Here is a 22,242-nt window from a genome sequence, read left to right as displayed (position 1 = left end):
TTATAATTTTAATGTTTTGGAGCTTTATCCATGTTGTAGCATGTATTAGAATTTCATTTCTTTTTCTTTTTTTAAAGATTTATTTATTTATGCATACAGAACTGGGGTATAGGCCAGAGGTGCAGGGGGTGTGAGAGAATTCACCCGAGACAGAGCAGAACAGGCAGATCCACGAAGTACACTGCTGCCTGGAGCAGCGGGTGGATCAGGAGAGGTCTGCTGTGCCATGTGGGTCACCGTCCTAGCAGGTGGGGATCGAACTCATGTGGAAGTGGCTTTTAGCTTTTTAGTACTGTGCTTTAACCCACTGTGCCACTGGGGAGGGCCCAGAATTTCATTTCTTTTTAAGGCTGAATAATATTCCACTGTGTGTATATACCACATTTGTTTATAAATATGAAACAATCTGTCATTGTGGTTTCGATTTGCATTTCCCTGTATGATTTACAGATGTATTTTCTTCCATTCTGTGGGTTTTCTTCTCTTTCTCTCGACAGTGTCCTTTGATGCATAAGTTTTTGATTTTGATGCAGGCCAATTTATCAATTTTTCTTTTGTTGCCTATATACTTAGGGTACCATATTCAAGAAATCATTACCAGATCAATATCAAGAATGGTTTTTCCTTAGAGTGTTATGGATTTAGTTCTTTTATTTTGATCTTTGAATCAACTTTGGTTTAGTTTTTTAATATGGTGTGAGGTGGAGCTTCATCTTCACTCCTTTGCGTGTAGAATGCACTTTCCCAGCACCCTTTGTTAAAAAGACCATATTTACCCTGTTGTGTTGTTGAAACCAGTTGCTCATATATGTATCAATAATTTTTAAATACAGGTTACCTAAAAGTGTAAGGAAAATAATGTGATTTATTTTTGACACCTTACAGATTCTCTATTAGTTTACAAAACATTAGATAATTTGATACTGATAGCCCCATGTGAAGTAGACTCCCAACTTTCATCTGAACTCTTCAGATTAGGGTTTCCGGATTCAGAAATGTCCACATTTGAGAAATGTGACATGATGCATGAGTGTCATGGAAAACCCCTAACACATTGGGAGTGATATTGTATGATAAAACATACTAATGTCTGCACTACACCTTATAAGTTCCTTCGTATCCAGCCTCATTTACTACTTAAATGGGTTTATGACAGATTTAGACAAAACTTGGGTTTTTACTCTTTTAAAATTTTGAATTACATGCAAAGACATTGTGGACCTGTATTATTAATATTGGCTCCATTTACAGATGAGGTTGTAACTATCTGAATAATGAGTGATTAGGGACTCAACACTTTCGCTCTGAAATCCAATACCTTTTTTTTTCCTGTTACACTCCTGCATGTTGCTTTGAGCTATAAATGACTTAATTTATATACAATATGAATTACCCTATTAAAAGAGTTTATACTTATTTTCCATTTATTTGCATATGGATTTTTTCTCATGTGTTCAGTAAGTATTTTATTTGAATTGTGCTAAGCTATGCAGACAGAAAGGCAAATAAGACTTAACCCCATACTGCCACAACCTATTCTTCATCCACCCCTGATTTTACCCTGAACCCACACATAGTTCACAAGAGTTAAAAGGCCCTTAGTTAGACATGTATGCCTCTGTGCTTTCAAATTTAGCAAGCCATAGAAACCAGTACCAGTTTCTTAGTCACACCCAAACTGAGTGAAGGGAATCGTGCTTGTTTACCCAAGATACTTGTTTCAAGAGCTATTTCTTAGATGTTTGGACCTACATTTACATGGGTGCTGTTTGACTCTTCAGTCCTTTGAATGCATGGGTGTTTCTTACCACTTTGTCATACATTATAAAAGGTTTTTTCCCCGTAAGAGCTGCTTTTTAATTCTTTTTGGAATCTTTATACTCCACAATGGCAAAATGCCATTGAAAAAGAAAACTAATTTGTCTTTGTGGAATGATGAAAGTTCAGTTATATCTTTTAAAAACCCCAAGTGACTAATGTTCTTCATGCATGTTAGGTGTTCCTTATTCCTTCATTCTCACATTCTCTTCACATGTATTTACTAAGTGTCAGCAAATGTCTGCCACTGTTGTACATACTTCTCTCAAGTTGCAGTGGATGACAGCTACCAGTTACAATAGAAATTATAGTGTTATGTAGTAGCCTTATGCTGTATGTTATGTACTAGATGTTATGTAGGAGGATATGATAAATAGAAAGGTATCCAGCTAAGACTAGAGGCTCAGGGATTCTCTAAGAAGTGAATCTATACTGAGACCAAAGGTAGAATAAGCTGAATAAGAGGAGCTAGCCAAAAAAAGCTACAGGGACAGGAAGGTGTATTCTAGCCCTAAGTCTGTGTAAATGACCCCGATACATGTAGAGAATGAAAACTCTCTATGGAGAGCTTTGAATGCAAGAGAAGAAGGAGAAAGATGATGCCGGAAAGTTAAACAAGAGTCAGATTGGGAAACTTTGATGCCTTATCATAGAATTAAAACTTACATGATCCTAAAAAGCAAGGGCATCATTAAATTTGTGTTTTAAAAAATCAGTTTGGTAGACATAAGATGAATGGATTGTAAAGGGCTAGAGTGGATGCAGAGACCAGCCAGGAGCCTGTATTTTCTTTCAGATGAGAGATGGTTGTCCTAGATTTTCCTTTGTAAAAGTTAGGAAAGAAAATACACAGAAATAGCATAAAGGAAATACACAAAAGTAGGGTTAAGCATTAATAGTTGAGTGACTGGTATTTTAGGAAGGTTTATCCATAATTCCTCTTACATTTCTGTTTTATGACAATGCCAACAATTGTTTTGACCAGGAAATTTCAGTGTGGCAAAGTCAGTATTTATTTCTTCAAACAAACAGCATAAAATAGTGTTTCCAGTCCAGGTCAGCTTTGCCACTTCCTGATTACTTGGTCTTCCTACTCTACCCAAATTATAGACACATTGAACTTTATATTTTTATTATTTGAATGAAGATAATCCTAACTCACTCCAGTGGACCTAAGTGTAAAATTCAGTTACTTTTCTTTTTCATATTCAATTTCTTTACATGTAAGACATAAAAATAATAAGTACTATATAAGGTCATGACCTAACTGAATGTTTAATGTGCCAGTCACCATTTAAAAATAATACCTGACTTTCATTACTTTAGTGGTGAGCCTGAGATTGGGGCTTCCCTAGTGGTCTCAGGGTTAAATCTCAGCACTGTCACCACTGTGGCCTGAACTGACCCCAGGCCAGGGAGCTAATCCACTTAGAGCAGCAGACCTCTCTTGTCTTGCCTGCGCTCCCCTCAGCAATGCATTTCAGTAAATCTGCCAATTCTGCTCTCCATTCTATCTCTCACCACCATCTATCTCTGGCCTACAACCCAGTTCTTAAAAAATCTTCTGAGGCTGACGATGTTGGGGGCAAAAAGTTCTTAAAAGACTTAGTCCAAATCCTGTAGCTTGAAAGTAGTGAAGTAAGAATTTGAACTCAGTTCTGTTGACAAATCATCCTGTCTAATAAAGTCCCTTATAATGTTTTATCTTCATTATTCAACAATGAATATATTAATTATTGTTAAATATGATATGATTTCCCTACCCCCTTATTTTTGTGATATAACTGTTCACATTTGTGGAACATATATTACCCCAGGCATAATATCTGATTCTATTTAATTTTTGCCACAGCCCTGTAAGATTGACCTGTTACACCATTGAAGAAACTGAGGTATAGGTATACTCAAGTGGAAGAGTTGAAATTCAATGCCAGGTTCTTTTCCCTACCACTCCTTTTTTATAGTAATTGTCCTAAATGACAAATTCTCTTAATCTTTACCATAACCCTAAGATGTTATTATTATTCCTCTTTTCCTTTAGAGTTAAAAACTGGCAGTATAGTTTATTTAGTAAGTGACGGAATGGAAATCTGAACTACTTCCTGTGACTTTCCCTTAATAGTTAATGAACAACCTGACTAGAGTGGTAAGTGGGTCTCAGAGCTGTAACCTGGAGTCAAAAGACCCGATGCAGCAATACTGAGTTGAGTGTGATTAACTGTGAGTGTCAGAGATGCGATGGTAAACAGGGTTTTGTGTTGACATCTTTTGCTCTAGGTGCTCTTACACTACCAAACTGTGAGTGAGCCTGCTGTCATCAAACGATTGATTAGTGTCTTAAACAAAAGCACGGGTGAAGTTACAAAGAAAAAGCCTAAGTAAGTGTTTTAATGCATAAAAAATAACCACAGCAATTTAAGCAGATTCCTTGCAGATAAATTCATTTGTGTTATATTTCTCTTTGTGGTAAGTGAAATCTACTTTTTTTTACTTGTTTCAGAAATAATTGTTTTCAAGTACATATTTAAGCTTTAAAGGCAAATATTTAAGCATTTATTTGCATAGGATTGCTTGATACAATTTTGGTTATGTGTGGTAGAGGAGATATGAGTTGTATGTGGACATTTACATGTTTGCATCACCTAGATACTGGTGATATAAAAATGAAGCCATTTCAAAAAATAGTTTGCTTAAAGATGAATTTAAATTATGCCTAGCCAGTGGTTACAGGTTTACCTGATTATTATTAACTTTCTTATCAGCTCCTTAATGAATTATTTTCTTTGTTAAGAAAGCCCTGGAAGAAGTTCTCTATAAATTCTGTAGCTCCTAGTCTTTCCCTACCCAGAAAGTACTTCCTTCCTGCTGGAAGTCTACCTGGAACCATAGTTGAAGCGATCACCTCCCATTTAGTCCCCTCTGATTGTCATTGATCTAAACCTGGCTGTAGACAATTTCCCTTTGACTGGGACAAGATTTGAGATTTTTCAAAGGAAGTGTTTCCTCAGAAACTTAAGTTTCTTATCCTAATTCAACTAAAGACTAGCCACAGTTTGGTTTGGCTGCTTTAGCTTTGGGGTTTTCCTTACTTCAACCCTATGGGGATTTCCATCCAAAATCCCCTTTTTTCAGTACTTGAGTGTTCCTCCTCTTTGCACCTGTGTAACAGCCAGAGATGGTTTGGTGGGTTAATGGGTTTGGTGCAGGTGGAAGAAAGAATCTTCACACTGCTGTAAACCCCTGCCTATTTCTCTCTTAGTCAGGGGGAAAGATTTGTTTAATCTTTCTCTTAAAGATGCTTCTTTTTTCAACCCGAGTCTCTAGTTTCTACCATGAGTGTCTGCCATGATGTTCTGAGAAACATGACATGATTAATACTTATATTTCTTGAGGCCCACAATTTTTTTTCAAGATCTTATTTATGTATGCATACAGGCCTGGGGTGGGGTATAGGCCAGAGATGCAGGGGTGGTGAATGGATTCACCAGAGATAGATCAGGGAGCAGAACAGGCAGAATGACAAAGTGCCCTGCTGCGAGCAGCGGGCAACACAGGAGAGGTCCGCTGCGCCTTGTGGATCACCTCCAGGGCCGGGGATCGAACTCACACTGAAGCGGCCATGGCTTGGCTTAGCTTCGCAGTGTAGCGCTTCAACCCGCTGCACCACCAAGGAGAGCAGAGGACCACAGTTTTTTATGGATTGTCATAAATGCTCTCATGTGCTTATATCCTCAGCAATGACTAAGTAGGTTATGTTATTCTCCCCTTTTTTAAGTGAGAAAACTGAGAGGGAGAGAGGTTGTAGATCATGCTCAAATTTATAAAGCTGCAAGTCAGTTGATTCACACAAATTAAACTTGTTTGGGACCTAGGTTGTTTACCTGGACAGTTGATTTGCAGGTCAAAATTGCAGGTCAAAATTGGGTCATCATATCTAATCCTGAATTTCTCCTCTCTTCCCCTACTGCAAAATCGGAGCTCAGTCATGCTTGGTCTTAACAGATTCTCATGTTAGTTTTCACTTTTACTTTTCTGTAGCTTAGCCAGGTTCTGTCATTCCCTACCAGCAAATTCCCACATTCCACATTCATAGTAACCATTTGGCCTGTAACCTTCGTTTCCACTGGTACATCATAGGCTTGGTTGTTTTATATGGAATGAAAATGAGTTAAGCACAATCTCTTTCTTCCTAAGAAATGTATCTTTGGACCGAAGTTGCCCAAAACCAGTGTTTGAGGGCTGGCATACTTTTTTAAGACAGTTATTTGACTATCTGACTGTCCCTGAACTAGATTTTCAGAGGGGTAGTTTATGATTGCTGTCCACCTTCCAGAGCACTTCAAAATTAAATTAGAGGATATTTTCAAAATGCCCTTTCACTTTTACCTCTTCAGTAAGTCTGAGTAAGGTCCACACACAAGGGTTTCTGCTTGTTTGCTTATTTGCATAAAACTGCCCCAACCCCCTTCCTTTACTACAAACATAGTTAAGGGAAAAATCTTACGTGAACCTCTTTTAAAGAACTGCTATTCCTCTCTGATAAAAGGACAGAAGAAAGAGCGAAATTGAGAGTAGTCTTTTGGCTATAGTTGATTATCCTCTTTAATGATGACTTCTTAACGCACAGTCCACAAATAGAATTTTACTGGGGAAGACAGGGCCTTGTATTCTCTCTTAAAACACAAATGCCTGACTTTCCTTCTTAGATAATAAAGCCTTTCAATTTCACGAGGGAATGACAGGTAGGCTTTGGGAGAGGGGCCTTGAACATTTTAGGTAACAGGGTCCATCAAGATACAGAGTTGTATGTACCAGAGACATTTTTTGGGGGTGGAGTGGGGAATAGGCTCAAAAACAGTGGTGGGGAGGGAAATGCACTGGACTATGGTGATGGCACATGGGTGAGTGATGGGAAGCCCATGGGGGTTACAACTGAGATGGAAAAATGCACAAAATGATGTAAAAATAAACTTATTTAAAAAAAAAAAAGATACAGAGTTGTATTGAAAGATTGGTGAAACATATATGTAGGAGCTAGCTAGTATTTCCTAAATCTAGAATTACTCTCTAATTTCTTTCAACTAAGCAGAAAATCCAAAAGCGTCTAATTTCATTTCAAGGAGAGCCTTTTCTTCTTCTTCTTAAGTTTTTAAAAGTCTAAATTCATTTACCAGTTGAATATGAAATACTTATTTTCCAGGTTGTTAACTTATTCACCACTATTGAATATCTGTTTATTCTTTTTTTTTCCCTTTGGTAGGTTTCTGACTAAAGGCCAGAATGCATTGGTAGAGTTACAGACACAAAGACCAGTGGCCCTTGAGCTCTACAAAGACTTTAAAGAGCTTGGGAGGTTTATGCTGCGTTACAGTGGGTCCACCATTGCCGCCGGCGTGGTCACTGAGGTATCTTCAAGCACCTGGCTGTGTGCTTCACAGTTATGATGCCTTTTCTTTTTCTACCTTTTTTTTTTTTTTTAATTTTATTTATTTATTTGTGCATACAGAACTGGGGTACAGGCCAGAGGCTCAGGGGCGGCGAGAGGCTTCACCAGAGACAGAGTGGGGAACAGAACAGGCAGATCAACGAAGTACACTGCTGAGGGGAGCAGCGGGCGGGTCAGGAGAGGTCTGCCGTGCCATGTGGTCACCTCCGGGGCAGGCAGGGATAGAACTGATGTGGAAGTGACTTTAGCTTCTTAGTGCTGTGCTTTAACCCGCTGCGCCACTGGGGAGGGCCCTCTTTTTCTACCTTTAGCGACACTTACTGAGACTTCATGCTTAAGGGCAACACTGATAAGATATTAGAAGATGATTTTATAATTCATAGGATGGAAAGAAAATGTTGTCTTAGAACTTCTCATAGTGAAGCTTCCAAACTGTCTTCACCAGTAATATTGCTCAAAACCTAAGGCAATCTTTTGAAAAATAAATCTGTAGGTATGCAGTCCAACTATGAGAATATAGACTTTAAAAGTCAAATGAATTGGGGGTTGTGGTTTTAATTCATAGAAGAGCCCTCATTCATTTTTTCTTTAAATTAGCTAGCTCTCAGTGCACTTGAAATGATTCATTAAGAAAATTTACTTAACATAGCATACTGGTTATGTTTCCTACCTATTATACCTATTATATAATGCAAAATGTAGCTGAATTTTAGAGAAAATGGTCAGAAATTAAGCAAAAAATTTCGGTCATTTTATTTTTTTCTGTATTATAATTAGTAGAAATCTTGGAGGTATTACCTTTTTAAGGAGGTCTTACTCATTTTTTCAGAGATAGTTTTCTCTATAAACTTATGCAGTTTATTTAATTGGTTGTACACTTTAACATAAGACTATTTTGTTTCCAAGTTCAGTTGATGTATGCCTCGTGTGAAAGGATTCCAGAGTTAACCTGCTCACACAGCTGTCACTGCCCCCGATTCCTAGCAGCATCATTTGTTTAGCTATAAAATGGGGTAATAGAGTTGCCCCTAAACTAGCTGTGTGAAGTGAAATGATCTAGCAAAGCTCTTGGCACAATGATTGGCATTTATGTGGCAAATGTTATCTCATCTTAGCAGCACCTCTTTAACCCTCCAAACATTTTTTTTTTTTTTTGAGCGTTTGTTCTAAAAGTAAAATAGAATTTCTCATGGAAAATAATGGAGAGATTATAGTAAATCTTAGAACTAGTATATGTAGAGAAGGGAGAGGGTTACAGGGAAAGGGAAAAATTATTTCACTGTTACTTTCCTCTTGTTATTCTTACAATAAGATTTATTAAGTACAGCAAATATCTTTTTTTTTATAGATTAAAGAATGATGGATCAGAATTTCAACCTGTTTCCAAATTCAAGGAAATAGCTACTCTGCTTTTAAAGAATCCAGTTGTTCAGTTAAAGAAACAATGTGCAATTGATAGTTTTTTAAATGGGAGAGAAGAGTAAAGTTATCATCAGCTGTGAAGAAGTATTCATGATCACTCCTGCAAAAATGTCAAGCTGCCAACTGGCACAGAAAGGCTAATACTGCACTTTCAGTTAAAAACCCAGCTTTTCTGTAGAAATTTTAGTAAATGGATTTACTTTGCTGAGATTTATGGAAAGTATCAGAAAAGTGTGTTGGAGACATGGAATCACCACGAATGAACTCTACTTTCAGCCAATCCACAAAATGTTTACAGCTTTCTCTTTTGATTTTCAAGCTATACTGCACACATTTTTAACAAAAAATAATTAAATTGAGGTAGTTAATATTTGAACTGAACATTTTTTTAGTTAACTCAAAGATTTGATAAAATATTTTGTGTTGATTAGAAGAATGTTTTTCCTCCAACAAATAAACTTTTGAAAGCTTAGTTTGAAATAGCAGAAACTATTCCTTGGTAACCAAATTACTATTTAAGGTGTAAAACCAACTAATAAAATACCTTAGTTTGAGCATAACAGCAAAATGTGTTTTGTTTCTTGGATATCTGTGAGAATCTCTGTGTCTGTCATGAAATATGATTTGGGAATTCTGTGGGGATTCTTTTTCACGTAAGAGTTGCTTTCATCTTTCATTTCCATGTGAAATCTTGCATTTTTATTTTAATAGCATATCAAATTTAATCTCATCCATGTCTTACTAAAACTTAGCTTTATTTTCCTCATCCTTTTCAAATGACATATATGATGACTTAATCTTGTATACCTTATAGACTGTAAATGTCTTTTGTGTAAGAGTCATTTTTCTTGAAAGTTTCAACAACAAATTCCAGAGCTTATTTGTTTAATCTGTGTTTATTTAAACTGCCTCCTGGGTACAAGTTGCTTTAGAGTAGGTTTTTGTCCTCTGCTGTGCCTGGGACTCTGATTTGATGGACTTTTTGTGAAAGACGTTTTATTGGGAAATGGTATGACTAGTGTTTTGGTGGCTTACCATATTGCAGCAACATTTCTCCTGAATTAAGGACTAACGTCCATCTGATGAAGTTCGCAGATCATACATGTGCTGCTTGCTGAGTGACCATATGACTAGCTCCACCCACAGGATACATCTGTTTACTAAGAAGTATTGTGTCATTGTCACTTCAGAGTAAACTTGCAAAAGTGAGAGTTTTCTTTATATATTAGCTAGGAATTGAAAAGAAACTTGTTTCAAAGCCACTTAAGAAAGTCAAACAGTGTCCTGGCTTTGGGCCACTTTCCATTGGACAGCTTTCACTATCTCAGCAAGGACGCCTCTGTATCCTGCCTTCTCCACTGCTGGTTTTGCCCTCAGGCCACATACAGGACCTTCCAAACGGGGCAAAAACAACTAAATAAGCATGTCTTTTCCAGAAGTTCTGGGAATATCTCATCATTGGTGGTAGTTGAGTTTGACTTCTTTTCTTGAGGCTTCCATAGAGTTGGGTATAAAATGTGCATCATCCAAAACATTTAGTTATGACTCATGAGAGCATTGGAAATTCAGTGTACTTTTAAATTCAATTAGGGATGGAAATGTGTTGGGGGTGGGGTGCGTTAAAAACAAGTAACACCACTCACACAAGGCCATGCCAAAATTAAGAACTTTAAGAGTAGCAATGGTAGATGAATGAATATTCTTCTTTTTTAAATCGTGTAGTACAGTCTTTTTACCCGCTCTGGTGATTATTGGATGGGTGGTGATGCTCAGAGGGCCACTGTGGGAGGGGGTGTTGGCAGTGGGAGTTGGTTAAGAGGCAGGTACAGTGAACATCCCCAAGCTGTTTTTTTTGTTTGTTTGTTTGAAATCATTCCCCTAAAACTGCCACACTAAATACTGCATTCATTTTGCTTCAGGTACTTGTCTTGACTTCCTATGTAGGGTTTACCCATTTTTTAACACCACTAGCTTTATTCTCTTACCTAGATTCTTTCTGAAGTTCAACTGATCAACTACCTTTAGGCTAATCTGAATTTACATTAAAGGTCCATGTTTTTTACTTACTAGTAGTGTTTCACATATTCATAATGACAACAGATGAACACCGCTGAATTGTAACAGGGTTTAAAAAAAACATCTAGGCATAGTTTTTGCCCTGCCACTAGTAGGTTAATAATGGTTTTAACCATTGTTAAAATATAACTGTAGTTTAGAAATTTTTTATGTACTCATAATCATTAGTCAGGATCTTTTCATTTTATAATGTAATCAAGGTTTTTCAATACACTAGTAGAGTTTTAAAATGCATAAATACACAATGACAGATGCTAATTTATATGAATTAGATAAGACCCAATGAAAACTGCGTAATCTTAGTTTCTCTCTAAAATATACTTTTTAAAGATTTCTTTGAGTGAGTCTGCAGCTGAGGTGGCTCTCAGGACCGTAAACTACAAGTGAAAGAGCAGAAAGGCATCCAGGAGGAGCCATTTATATTGAAGTAAAATTTTTATACAAGGGTTTTTCTCCAGTCAAAATAATTCAACCTACACATCATAACCTCTCTCCTGCCAATGTGCAAATTACTCAGGTTGGGGGCGGGGGCAGTGGGGAGAGAGATGGGGAGAGACTGGGTAAAAACTCTGAACAGGAAAGTTAACAATGTGTGTTCATTTGAGCGAAGTCGCCCAACATGAAAGCTGGTGACTCGTGCTCTTTTTTTTTTTTTTTGTGCGTGCTCATGTTTTTTTTTGGGGGGGGAGCAAAATCTCCCAACAAGAAAGCTGGTGACTTGTGCTCGCTCTTGTGGTTTGTTTGGGCAACATCGCTGAACAGGAAAGTTTGCGATGTGTGTTCATTTGGGTGAAATCACCCAACAAGAAAGCTAGTGACTCGTGCTCTTGTGTTTTTTGGGGGGCAAAACAACCCAACAGGAAAGCTTGTGGTCTGTAGCTGGCAAGATTTAAGATCCCAGCAACATTTTTTTAGAAACCACCCACTTCTAAGAAGAGCCACAACAGTGAGAATTTTAACAGTGGAAAACTGACACAGCCAGCAGAACCATGATAGACACAGGGCAGAGACAAGACGTTGAGTGAGCCTCTCCCTCAGCTTTCCCAACCCTGAGTCTCATCCAGCCAGTCTTAGAATCTTGTCAGCAGAAAAAAAGTATGGCTGGCTAGGTAACCCATAACCTGGTTCTCTGAAAGTGCCGAAACTACTTAAGATTAAAAAAATAGAGCTCTAAAATTCTAGGGAGATAAGACATAGGACTATACATTTTGGAAAGTCAAACCAGAATAGGGTATGTAACTTCTGAGAGGCTCCCTGGACTCCCCAAGTGTAAAGGAAAATGGGCTACTATGTACTTTTATCACACCCCCTTCTCACTTTCATGGCTGCAGTTTTACATTTATTTGCATGATTACTTCATTTTCTCCTACTGACATGTAAGTCCTAACAGGACATTTCTTTTTTGCCCCATTAGTTTTTAGCAACAGGTGTAGTAGCCCTTACCACATTTGATTCTTGAAAGATGTAATGCTGGTAGTAAGATAATGGATAATTTTAATTTATTTATATAATATAATTCATGAAAATATAAGCTTATGTCTGTTAGAATGTTGTGTGTGAGGGGGCTGTTTGCAGGCTCGCATCTTTCTGCTCTCTGGCCAATACCAGCCCCAGTCTGAAGTCTCTGAACTTCCAGGTGAGCCTCTTGAAACTGAAAGATTCCAGTGTACTTGTATTTGGAAAAGAGAACCAACAATCAACTGTTTGCCGTGGATTTTTCCAGCACTCTGGACCTGAGGTGGCTAAAGATCAATTATGCATCCCTGCTCCTAGTGCTGGGCATTGATAAGTTTTTTTAAAGATAAGAAATACAGTGGCAGGCCTGTGGAAAAATCAGCAGCACATAAAGAGTAGAGTCGCATGTGGAGAAAAAACTTCGTCATGTGTATTGCAGTAAACCAAAGTTTTCTTTAAATAATTGCTGTCTGGTGTCTGTACGATGTAAGAGACTTACCAAATTGAGGAAATCTAGATAGAAGAGCCTGTGGGAACATAAGTGATAACAGCAAAATTCCAAGATTCATTAAAGGCTACAAAGACATAATAATTGCAGACAGTGGAAATGGTAGAGAAGTTGTCCTTGGAAGCGTTCCTAGCATGCAGCTAGATGAAGATGATGAGCAGGAAGAACCCATGATGGCACACAAAGAGAACACACCTTACATATGTCAAACATCAAAAGGGATCATGACCACATTTTCTGTTAAAATTCCAAGTTTCTGAACGTTAAGTGCCCCAAAACATGAGTAGATGAAGACGTGGTATATATACATGGTGGGAGACTACTCAGCAGTCAAAAAACACAAACTTACTCCCTTTGCTGAAACTTGGATAGAGCTGGATGGGCTTAATACTAGATGAAATTAGCCAGAAGGAGAAAGGTAAATATGATGATGTCACATGTAGAATGTAGAAACATCAAAGGGTCAAAGACAAACTTTATAACCAACCCTGAGAACTTGATCATGGATCTTCGGCTCTCAAAAAGGGAAGAGGAGAGAGAGGGATAATGATAGAGGAGTGAAGTGGTAGACAAGTCCTACCCTCTCATAAAAATTGCCAGTCATCAAAACCAAGGAATGTCTGAGAATCTCATTGCCAAAAGGAGCCTAAAGAGATGTAACTAGATGAAATGTGGCCTCTCATACACAATCCCACAAACAGGGCTCTCCCTGGTGGAGCAACTGGCTAAAGCACAGAGCAGTCAAGCTAGCCCAAGCTACTTAGTGTAAATTCCCTGACGAGGTGAGGTGACCCACGTGATGCAGCAGAGTTCTCCTGTCCGGCCCCACCCACTGCTCTCCTCAGCAGTGCTCTCCTCTCTGTCTCTGGTGTCTCCCCTCACTGCCCCCGCACCTCTGGCCTGTTACCCAAGTTCTGTATGCATTAAAAAAAAAAAAATCCCACAACAGAAAGGCATTAGGTGAAAACTACAGAAATGTGAATAAACTCTGGACTTTAGGTGCTAATCATGTTTCAGTACTAGTTCTTTAATTGTGGCAAATGTATTATAATGGAAATGTTACATAATAGCAAATATTAATAATGGAAAATGATTGTAAAGTAGATAAGACCTCTCTACAATCTTCCCACTGTTTCTGGAAATCTTCCAATGACCTAATAAAAACGTCTATTTTTTATATTTGGAGGACAATCCATACTGTTTTCCACAGGGGCCAGTCCAGTCTGCACCCACCAACAGTGTAGGAGAGTTCCTTTTTCTCCACACCGTTGCCAACATTTTTGTTCTTTCTGGTCTTTCTGATATGGACAGTTTTCATAGGGTGAGGTGGCATCTCATTGTGGTTTTGGTTTCCATTTCTCTGATTATAAGTGAGGTTGAACATTTTTTCATGTGTCTGTTGGTTATCTGAACCAGTAATTCCACTTGTAGGTATCTATCAGAAGAACACAAAATCATTCATTTAACGCGATATATACACTCCTGTGTTCATTGCAACACTATTTACAATAGCCTAGTTATGGAAACAATTTAAATGCCCATCGAAAGAGCAGTGGATAAAGGAGATGTGTTATGTACACAGTGGAAAATCAGTCAATTATAAGATACACAGATGAACTATTGCCATTTGCAACCACATGGATGGAACTGGAAGGAATTACGATAAGCAAAGTAAGTCAGAAGGAGAAAGACAAATGTGGATGATTTCACTCATGGGGAATATGCAGAAAACAAACGAAACACAAAGGAACTGACGAAACCAATCCCAAATGAAGCCTATAAATATTTCTGCAGAATTGAAGCTACTACAGAGGAGGGGAAAGGAAAGTGGGGGAGACGGAACAAAGAACCAGTAAAGGACTGTGGGTCTGGGGATGTTGGTGTGAGGTTGTAGCATAAATACAGCTGTAGAAGTTGAACCTGCTTCCCTAAATCACAGACAGTGTTGTGAACTAACCGCACAAAAGGGAAAAATAAAATTGTGGCGATGGCTGCGCAAACCTATGAATATATAAGTTTCCTTGAATAGTATACTTTATGCATATATTTAGAATACCATTGTATGGCATTGAACTGGGTCTGAATAAAGCTGCTACCAAAAAAAAAATCAGTAAATAATTTTAATTAGGAAAATTATTGTATATTTTACAGTTATTTTAAAATGATACAACATTTGGTACAAGCAAAAATACATGTAATTAATGCATGGATTAAGAAGAATAACAACAAAATCCATGAACCCATTACTCTAAAAAAGAAAGAGTTAGTAATCAATACTGTAGCTACCCTAATGCCACCCTTTGCATTTCCCCACCCCACTCATGATACTTCTGAGTTTAAATTTTTTTTATATTTTTTAAATAATGTACTTATGTATATGCATGATATGATCAGATGTGCCTCGTAGAAGGTAAGAATCCAATTCTGCTTTTCTATGAATGCGTTTTGGGGGGAAGTATCTCAATATATGGATGGAGAAATTGCAGGTACAGTACAAAGAATATTTTTCCTGAACCATTTGAGAATGGGTTGCCATGTAATGCCTCATCACTTTTGAAGATCCTGAATATATATTCTCTAGAAAAGAAGGGTGATTTTCTGCATATCCAAATAGAACCCTCAAACTTAAGAAATTAGCATGTATTGATTACCACCTTCCAATCAGGCCCCATTAACATTTTCCCTATTGGCTTATTAACGATACACAACACAAATATTCTGAAGAATCATCCTACTGTCGTCTCAATTGCATTAGTCATACAACTGAAATAATTTTCTGCTTCTTTATATGAGCAAAATCTCATCACAACTGGCTGGCGAAAGGGAGGAGAGTGATGCATTGTTTCTGAGCATCAAGTGTTTGGAAGAAGAGTGGGTTTCTCAGGTGTGAGGGCACAGGGAGAGAGCTGTGAGTGGGAGAACCACGAAGAGGGACTACAAAGCTTTGTGGAGGAGCCAGTATTACTCATCGTCTCTCGGCTCCCAGTTCTTGGTACTTTGCTCTGTGTGCCAAGACAGGCTCAGCAAACCGTGTTGTTCATATTCCCCTGCCAGCTGACTTTCTGTCAGTGGATGGCCCTGAGGAGGAGACACCGCTCTTGGTCAGCAGCCCCTGCCTGCTGCGCTCTAACCACAGCCCCAGGTCCTGCTCCAGATTCCAGTTGCCCTGGTCCTGCAGGGTGGCCATAGCATAGGACTTCAGAAGTGTCAGCACCGGCCAGGGTATGGGGCAGGGAGGGGGCCCCATTCTGAATTCTGGGAGCCCTTTTCATTTGCCAGTCTCAAAAATAACAGCTGTCCACTGCCATTACTAATAGGTGGTTAGTTTCAACAGGCCTCTATGCTCTTTTAGCCTTACAACATGTATGAAACCATCTACCTGTACTGCATTTTGAAGTACCCACCATGGTTTTTGTTTTCCTAAATAACTCCTGACAGTATATACTACTGTATCTGTTTGTCCAGAGAGGTGTATTTTTATTATCATGTGATCTGAATGGCCCACATCAAATAAACAAGAAACAGTGGTAGTGATATTTGGAGGGCAGGAGGGGAGAAAAGAAACATTCCTACCCTATTGGTGGAAATATAACCTGGCCTAGACTAGTTATCATATGATTCAGGAAACCCACTCCTAGGTATCTCCCCAAAGAAGGCAGCAGCACTAACTTAAAGGGATATATGCATTCCTATAGTTCATGGGAGCACTATTTACAATAACCAAGCTGTATACAAAAACCAACCCAGGTGCCTGATGACAGATGAGTTGTACATATACACAATGCAATACTACTCAGCTAGGGACAAAGTTGAGCTCTTCCCATTTGTCACAACATGGATGGGACTGGAGAGTGTTACGCTAAGTGAAATAAGTCAGAAGGACAAATACTTAATGATTTCGCTCATATGGAATAGGAAAACAAAGAAAAGAAACTGATGAAATGAAATCAAAACAAGCCTTCGAGGGTCCTCCCTGTGGCTCAAAGGCTAAAGCCCAGCTTTGCGAAGCTGTCTGCAGCTGCTGCAGCATGAGTTCAAACCCCAGCCAGGGAGGTGACCCACAGGGTGCAGCAGACCTCTTTTGTCCCGCCTGCTGCTCCCCTCAGCAGTATATTTCAGTCATTGCACCTATTCTGTTCCCCTTTCTGCCTCTGGTGAATACTCTCACCCTCCTCACTTTGGCCTGTACCTCAGTTCTTATATGCATAAATACATTAAAAAAAAAAAAAAAACTAAAAATCTGACTATAGAATTGAGGCTCCACAAGGGGGAGGATGGTAGGCAGAGAGCAAAGAGGGGAGGAAGTGCAATGACCTAAGGTGGAGGGTTGTTGCTGCTTTAGTGTGGTCTGGTAACATACATCAGAAGAGGTGTGTTATCTGTGGATCTGTACTCTAAAAAGTTCCTTTCCAGTCTGATCAGTACCTCTCTATATTTCAGTTTCCTCCATTAACAATGAGGGGAGCATGCTTTAGCACATCTATTAGCTATTAATACCCCCTTTGCAATATGCCTGTCTTTTTAATATCCTTTACTTATGTTTTCTCTGGAAACTTCTCTGGAGTTGTTCATTTCTCTATCCAATCTGGCAACATTCTGACACATGGAATGGTGATGAGCTTGTTTGTTACATATCATACCTGTGGGGGACTTGTACATTCATCTCTGAAGAACATTCGAAATCTGACGTGGAAGATTTGAGCTACTGCTGTCTCCTCATTACAGGACTGGATGAAGAGATAATTCAGAGAAGACAACCAAGGTAACTGCAGAGTGGGCCGTCTCTGCTGTCACCTGCAACTGAGGGCAGTGAACTGTTTTGGAAAAGGTATATGATGTCTTAGAGACAAAAGGAAGAAGGTTCCACCTTACTACAGGCCTAGGGTGAGTCTTCTAGTCTCTGAGACTCAGTGTCTTCCAACACTGAGAGGAAGCCATGACACATTCTTTATATAGGATTGCTGTATAGAACCAATGAGAACATTCCGACAAGAACTTCTTTGAGGCCTGGCACTTCCTCAGCATTGGAACAAAGAACACTTCATTCTATAAACCCAAAGGTGCCTTTCAAACTCAGGTGAGGATGGTAGTCAGACCCTGCACCATGCAGTTCTCTTAATGAAATGAAGGCCTATAAAATGCTGGAGGTCACTTCCTTCAGGGCAGGAGGCTGGAATGCCCTGCTAGGTCCCTCCCACCTTCATGGATTAGCAAATGAGGACACTGGGCTGGAAAAGAGGTGGGCGTTAGGCAGGATTGTGGGAAAGTGGTGAGCATAACCCAAGGGAGTGAGAGTCAAGGGGACTCTCTTTCACCATGGCTGGGACGAAGGAGCTTCTGGTGCTGAACAACTTCATAGGTGGAAAATTTCTGCCTTGTAACTCTTATATTGATTCTTATGATCCATCGACAGGAGAAGTATACTGCCGAGTACCAAATAGTGGAAAAGATGAGGTAAGTATGTTCACTTAACAAAGACTGATGACGACTTAATATGTTGGTAAATAATGGGAAACTTAACTTTCTAGATACCAGTGGGAAAAGTACAGAATGGTTAAACACTGGCAGAAGGATGATGTTGGTCTTGAAGAGTTTAATTTGTTGCTCAACATACAGGACACTTAGAACACATCTCAGATTACCATACACAGAACCTGTCTTTAATGTGGGTCACCTAACAGCCAGCAGCACCTTTTCTCAGATATTTTTAAGGAAGTGACTACTCAAAAGTATTACTTGTGAGAATTATCTGTATTGTAATTCAGGGGAAGCTCCCTTTTTTTCTAACAAGTATTACCTAAATTTATCATCATACTCCTAGATTTCTAAAACAAACACAATTTTTTTAAAAAGAGATTTTCTTTAGTGCTTTATGTCACTCACAGTACATTTTTTTTCTGACCTCAAAGTAACTTTAGTTGGAGTATTTTATAAAATACTTGAGTAGTTATCACTTATTGGAAATATAAATGGGGTGATAACTGAGAAGTGTATATCTATAATCTTCATAGATAAATAGGGATACACATTTGTTTTAGAGAACTAAACGTTTTCTAATGTTGATAGCATTCTAAATCTGGTTTGCATTAACCTTTAGACTTGTGGGTTAAAGTTTCAAATAATGCCTAATTTGCTAGTTAAACTGTGACTCACAATTTTGTTTGTTTCAAATGACTGAAGAGAGATGTAGAAAATTGGACACTCTGTTCTCTAACTCTCCTTGTCTTAGTGTGTTTTTCAAAGTGAAGCTAAAGATGACAGATCTCCCAAATTCAGTTGAAATATTTTCTGCAGCTAATGGCTCATGCCTTTTCAGGAAAATAGAATGAGGTACGGATGTAATGGTTAGTAGAATAATAGATATTTTGGATTTCCCAGGATTCCAACTTATAACATCCCATCTGATACTCTAGTTCCCAGGTTTTTCCTGACTTGAGAAGTGTGGTCACCATATAAATTACACGACCGGTTACCCAAAAGCCTGCTCACAATACTGCTCCTGCTAACAGTGGCTCCCATTTCTGTAGATTCTGCTCTGACTTGGCATTCACCAAGCTCTTTAGCACAAATTGTCCCAAACATGAGTCGTAACCTCCACATTTGAATCTGTCATTATCTTCGTTTTACCACCCTCATCTCTGATACCTACAATGATGCATTTTCCTGCTCAATCCCCTTTACTTCCCCCTTCTTTCTCTCTCCTTCTTTCAGATGTAAGTACATTAACTTGTTGCAGTCACAAACACAGCCTGGAGACAGACTGACCTCAAAGACCATCTGTCTCAAAGCCTGCTCAGTATCTTGACTTCAAGTCACACCTCTTTGTGCCTCAGTCTCATGATCTATAAAATGGGGATAATAATGATACCTATTCTGGTGTGTTCTTCTGAGCCCTCAAAGGACAAGTGGCATGCAGTAAATGTTTTCTAATATTATCATAGTAGTTAGTAGATCAGTATTTTTTTTATATATTACCTGGACACATATGTGTCCCATAAGACAGCTTAGAAAATATGATGGGACTTGAGTTTCCTGCTTATCAAGATTTTGATTCTAATATGTGGGTAGGTGGGTTCCTGTAGCTGCTGGAAATCACTCCTTTGTCTTGTCTGTGGATCCAGATAAGAGATTCTGTTTTTGAGATGAAAACACTATCCAGAAACTTATAAATAAGATGAGACTCATTTTAAGCCTGACTTCAGCTCTACTGAAAGTGGTTTTATTTGCATGAAGAAAGCAAGAAAAGGTGTGGACTAGATTTGGGGCAGAAGGTGGCTGAACTGTCAGATCACATGAATCAGGAATGATGTTCAGACTTGACTGAGGCCAGTGAAAAAGAGTAGCTGGGCTGGGCATGGTCAGTGGTGGCAGAGGGCTGGAAGTGATTAGAAATAGTCTCCATGCATGTAAAAGAGCAGAGTAACTCTGGAAAAGACATCCTTTCACCACAGCAGACGACCTCAACATTCATTTTGCCTGCATGAATTGTTCTTGTGCATACATCCCAGATGTTATTGTCTTTAGATTTAGCTCCAAGCCTTGTCCCTAGGATGTCTGTCCAACCTAGATGCCTTCCTCTCCAACAGAGACCTCATCTGTGGGTACAAGCAGGCAGAGGACAGGTACTGTGATTACATCATGGTGACATGGACTGTGGTCTTCGGAGCCTCAAAGATTGCTCAATGCTGATTCTGCTACTCATTAGCTATGTGGCACCTGGCAAGTTACTTGAGCTTTCTGTACTTCAGTGTCCTTACTTGTACAACAGATGTCAAAACAGTCACATGCCAGAATTTTAAATGCAGTTGAAATGAAATGATTTGTACAAACTATTGAGCACAAGTCCCTCATATAAATATAAGTCCATGAATGATGGTATGGTTTAGCCATTCCATGTGGGAATGGGTTCTGGGGAGGAACAAACAAAATTTAGAACTGGATCAAGAGCTTTAAAGATTCCACAGATCTAGACTAAGTTTCCTCATTATTATAAAAAATTCCTGATTTTGAAATGAGTGAAATCATATGTCTGTTAAATCTTGCTAGCTTCCATCTGATAATCTGATTCCCACATTCTGGGAACCTTGGTGAAATGGGCCACTTTTCCTTTGTTTATATGGTGCTCTCCTTTGCCAGTGATGAAAACACCTCTTTGTGAGAAATGATGAGCATTTGAAATAAGGGAGAAAAAAATGAGGTGTGTGGTTTCTGGATTCATGAAAACTCTTTGGAATGTGTCTTTTTTTTTTTTTAAAGACTTATTTATTTATTCATACAGAACTGGGGTGTAGGCCAGAGGTGTGGGGGGTGGGTGAGAGGGTTCATCAGAGATAGGATGGGGAACAGAACAGGCAAATCTACTGAAATACACTGCTGAGGGGAGCAGTGGGAGCAGGGGGTGGGTCAGGAGAGGTCTGCCATGCCATGTGGGTCAGCTCCCTGCCTAGGGATCGAGCTTGTGCCATAGTGGCTGCCATAGGTTCTTAGTGCTTGGCTTTAACTCGTTGGCCCAGAGCACGTCTTGAGGCGACCTTCCCCTCCTTGCTCCTCACAGGTGGAAGCTGCTGTGAAAGCAGCCACAGCAGCCTTTCCTGCCTGGTCCTCACGGAGCCCCCAGGAGCGCTCGCAGGTACTGCAGCGGCTGGCAGATTTGCTAGAACAATCCCTAGAGGAGTTTGCCAAGGCAGAGTCCAAAGACCAAGGTAAGAGGCAACATCCCTCAGGAGAACCACCTCTGTCCTGCTTTTCAGTCTTCTGGCTCTTTCTCTCTTTGAGCCACTGTGGGTGCACTGTTTTACTAAATGCTTCCCGAAGAAGATAAAACATTACTCAGGTGCTGGCGACCTATCGTCTCCCAGGGTGATAGGTGACCAAAGGCAGAGGTAGTGGCCCAAAACAGAGCCAGCAGATAGATACTGAGTCCTGGCAAGCCTAGTTGACACTCCATCTGCCACCCAAGGTTAAGAGGGCAGGGACGCACATTCTGCGGGTTTGTGGAACAGAACTGCCAAGCTGTATGTAAGGGCAGGGGAGAGCTGGGGTGGATTGTGCAAACTTCCACCAATTCGAAGCAGAGAATTTCGATGCAGAGATGACTTTGATATTGTTTTTGGAGTTGTTGGGTTCAGAGAGTGGAATCCTTGGGTTCACTCTGGGAAAGGTTTTGTTACAGGACAGGGAGAGAGGGGCACTTTAGAACCCCAAACCTGCCCGCTCTAAATATGTTCTGCCATCCGTCACGTTGAGACAAACTATATAAGACCTTTAATGGGAAGGAATTTTAATACAGTTAGCGTGTAATACAGAAAAGGCAAAGAATACAGTTTCTAAGTCAAACACCCAAAGTTAACCATCCCCTCCCTTCATGCATAAAATCCACCCCAAAGGGATTGGCCTAGAGAAAGGCCAGAAAGCCCACCACAAATTTAGAATACCCTCCAGCAGGGACCAATAGAAAAAGGGTCAGAACGAGCCTGAAAAGTCTGGAAGAAAAAGAACAAAATCAAAATCAAGATAA

At 39.4% G+C, this 22,242-nt stretch overlaps 2 protein-coding genes across 4 annotated transcripts in view; both read left to right on the top strand.

The window, feature by feature from the left end:
- The window catches only part of HBS1L (HBS1-like translational GTPase), a 76,083-nt gene extending 67,320 nt beyond the window's left edge, over positions 1-8,763 (top strand). Inside the window, exons 16-18 of the mRNA XM_004673877.2 lie at positions 4,096-4,196; positions 7,079-7,223; positions 8,613-8,763. Coding sequence (XP_004673934.1) covers positions 4,096-4,196; positions 7,079-7,223; positions 8,613-8,624 — 258 coding nt within the window. The 3' untranslated portion in view covers positions 8,625-8,763. The remainder of the gene's footprint in view (positions 1-4,095; positions 4,197-7,078; positions 7,224-8,612) is intronic.
- Positions 8,764-18,039: 9,276 nt separating this feature from the next.
- The window catches only part of ALDH8A1 (aldehyde dehydrogenase 8 family, member A1), a 42,988-nt gene continuing 38,785 nt past the window's right edge, over positions 18,040-22,242 (top strand). For 2 of the 3 annotated variants that reach the window (XM_004673876.1, XM_004673874.1), the window contains exons 1-2: positions 18,042-18,179; positions 21,280-21,427. In XM_004673876.1, coding sequence (XP_004673933.1) covers positions 18,042-18,179; positions 21,280-21,427 — 286 coding nt within the window. Of the gene's footprint in view, positions 18,180-21,279; positions 21,428-22,242 lie in introns of all 3 variants that reach the window. The other variant, XM_004673875.1, reaches the window with a different exon arrangement.

The sequence above is a fragment of the Condylura cristata genome, unplaced genomic scaffold (genome assembly GCF_000260355.1).
Source record: "Condylura cristata isolate star-nosed mole 26May11 unplaced genomic scaffold, ConCri1.0 scaffold00001, whole genome shotgun sequence".
In the NCBI taxonomy this organism is placed as follows: Eukaryota; Metazoa; Chordata; class Mammalia; order Eulipotyphla; family Talpidae; genus Condylura; species Condylura cristata.
Note: the sequence above shows the minus strand (reverse complement) of the source record. Positions and strands in the feature narration are given on the sequence as shown.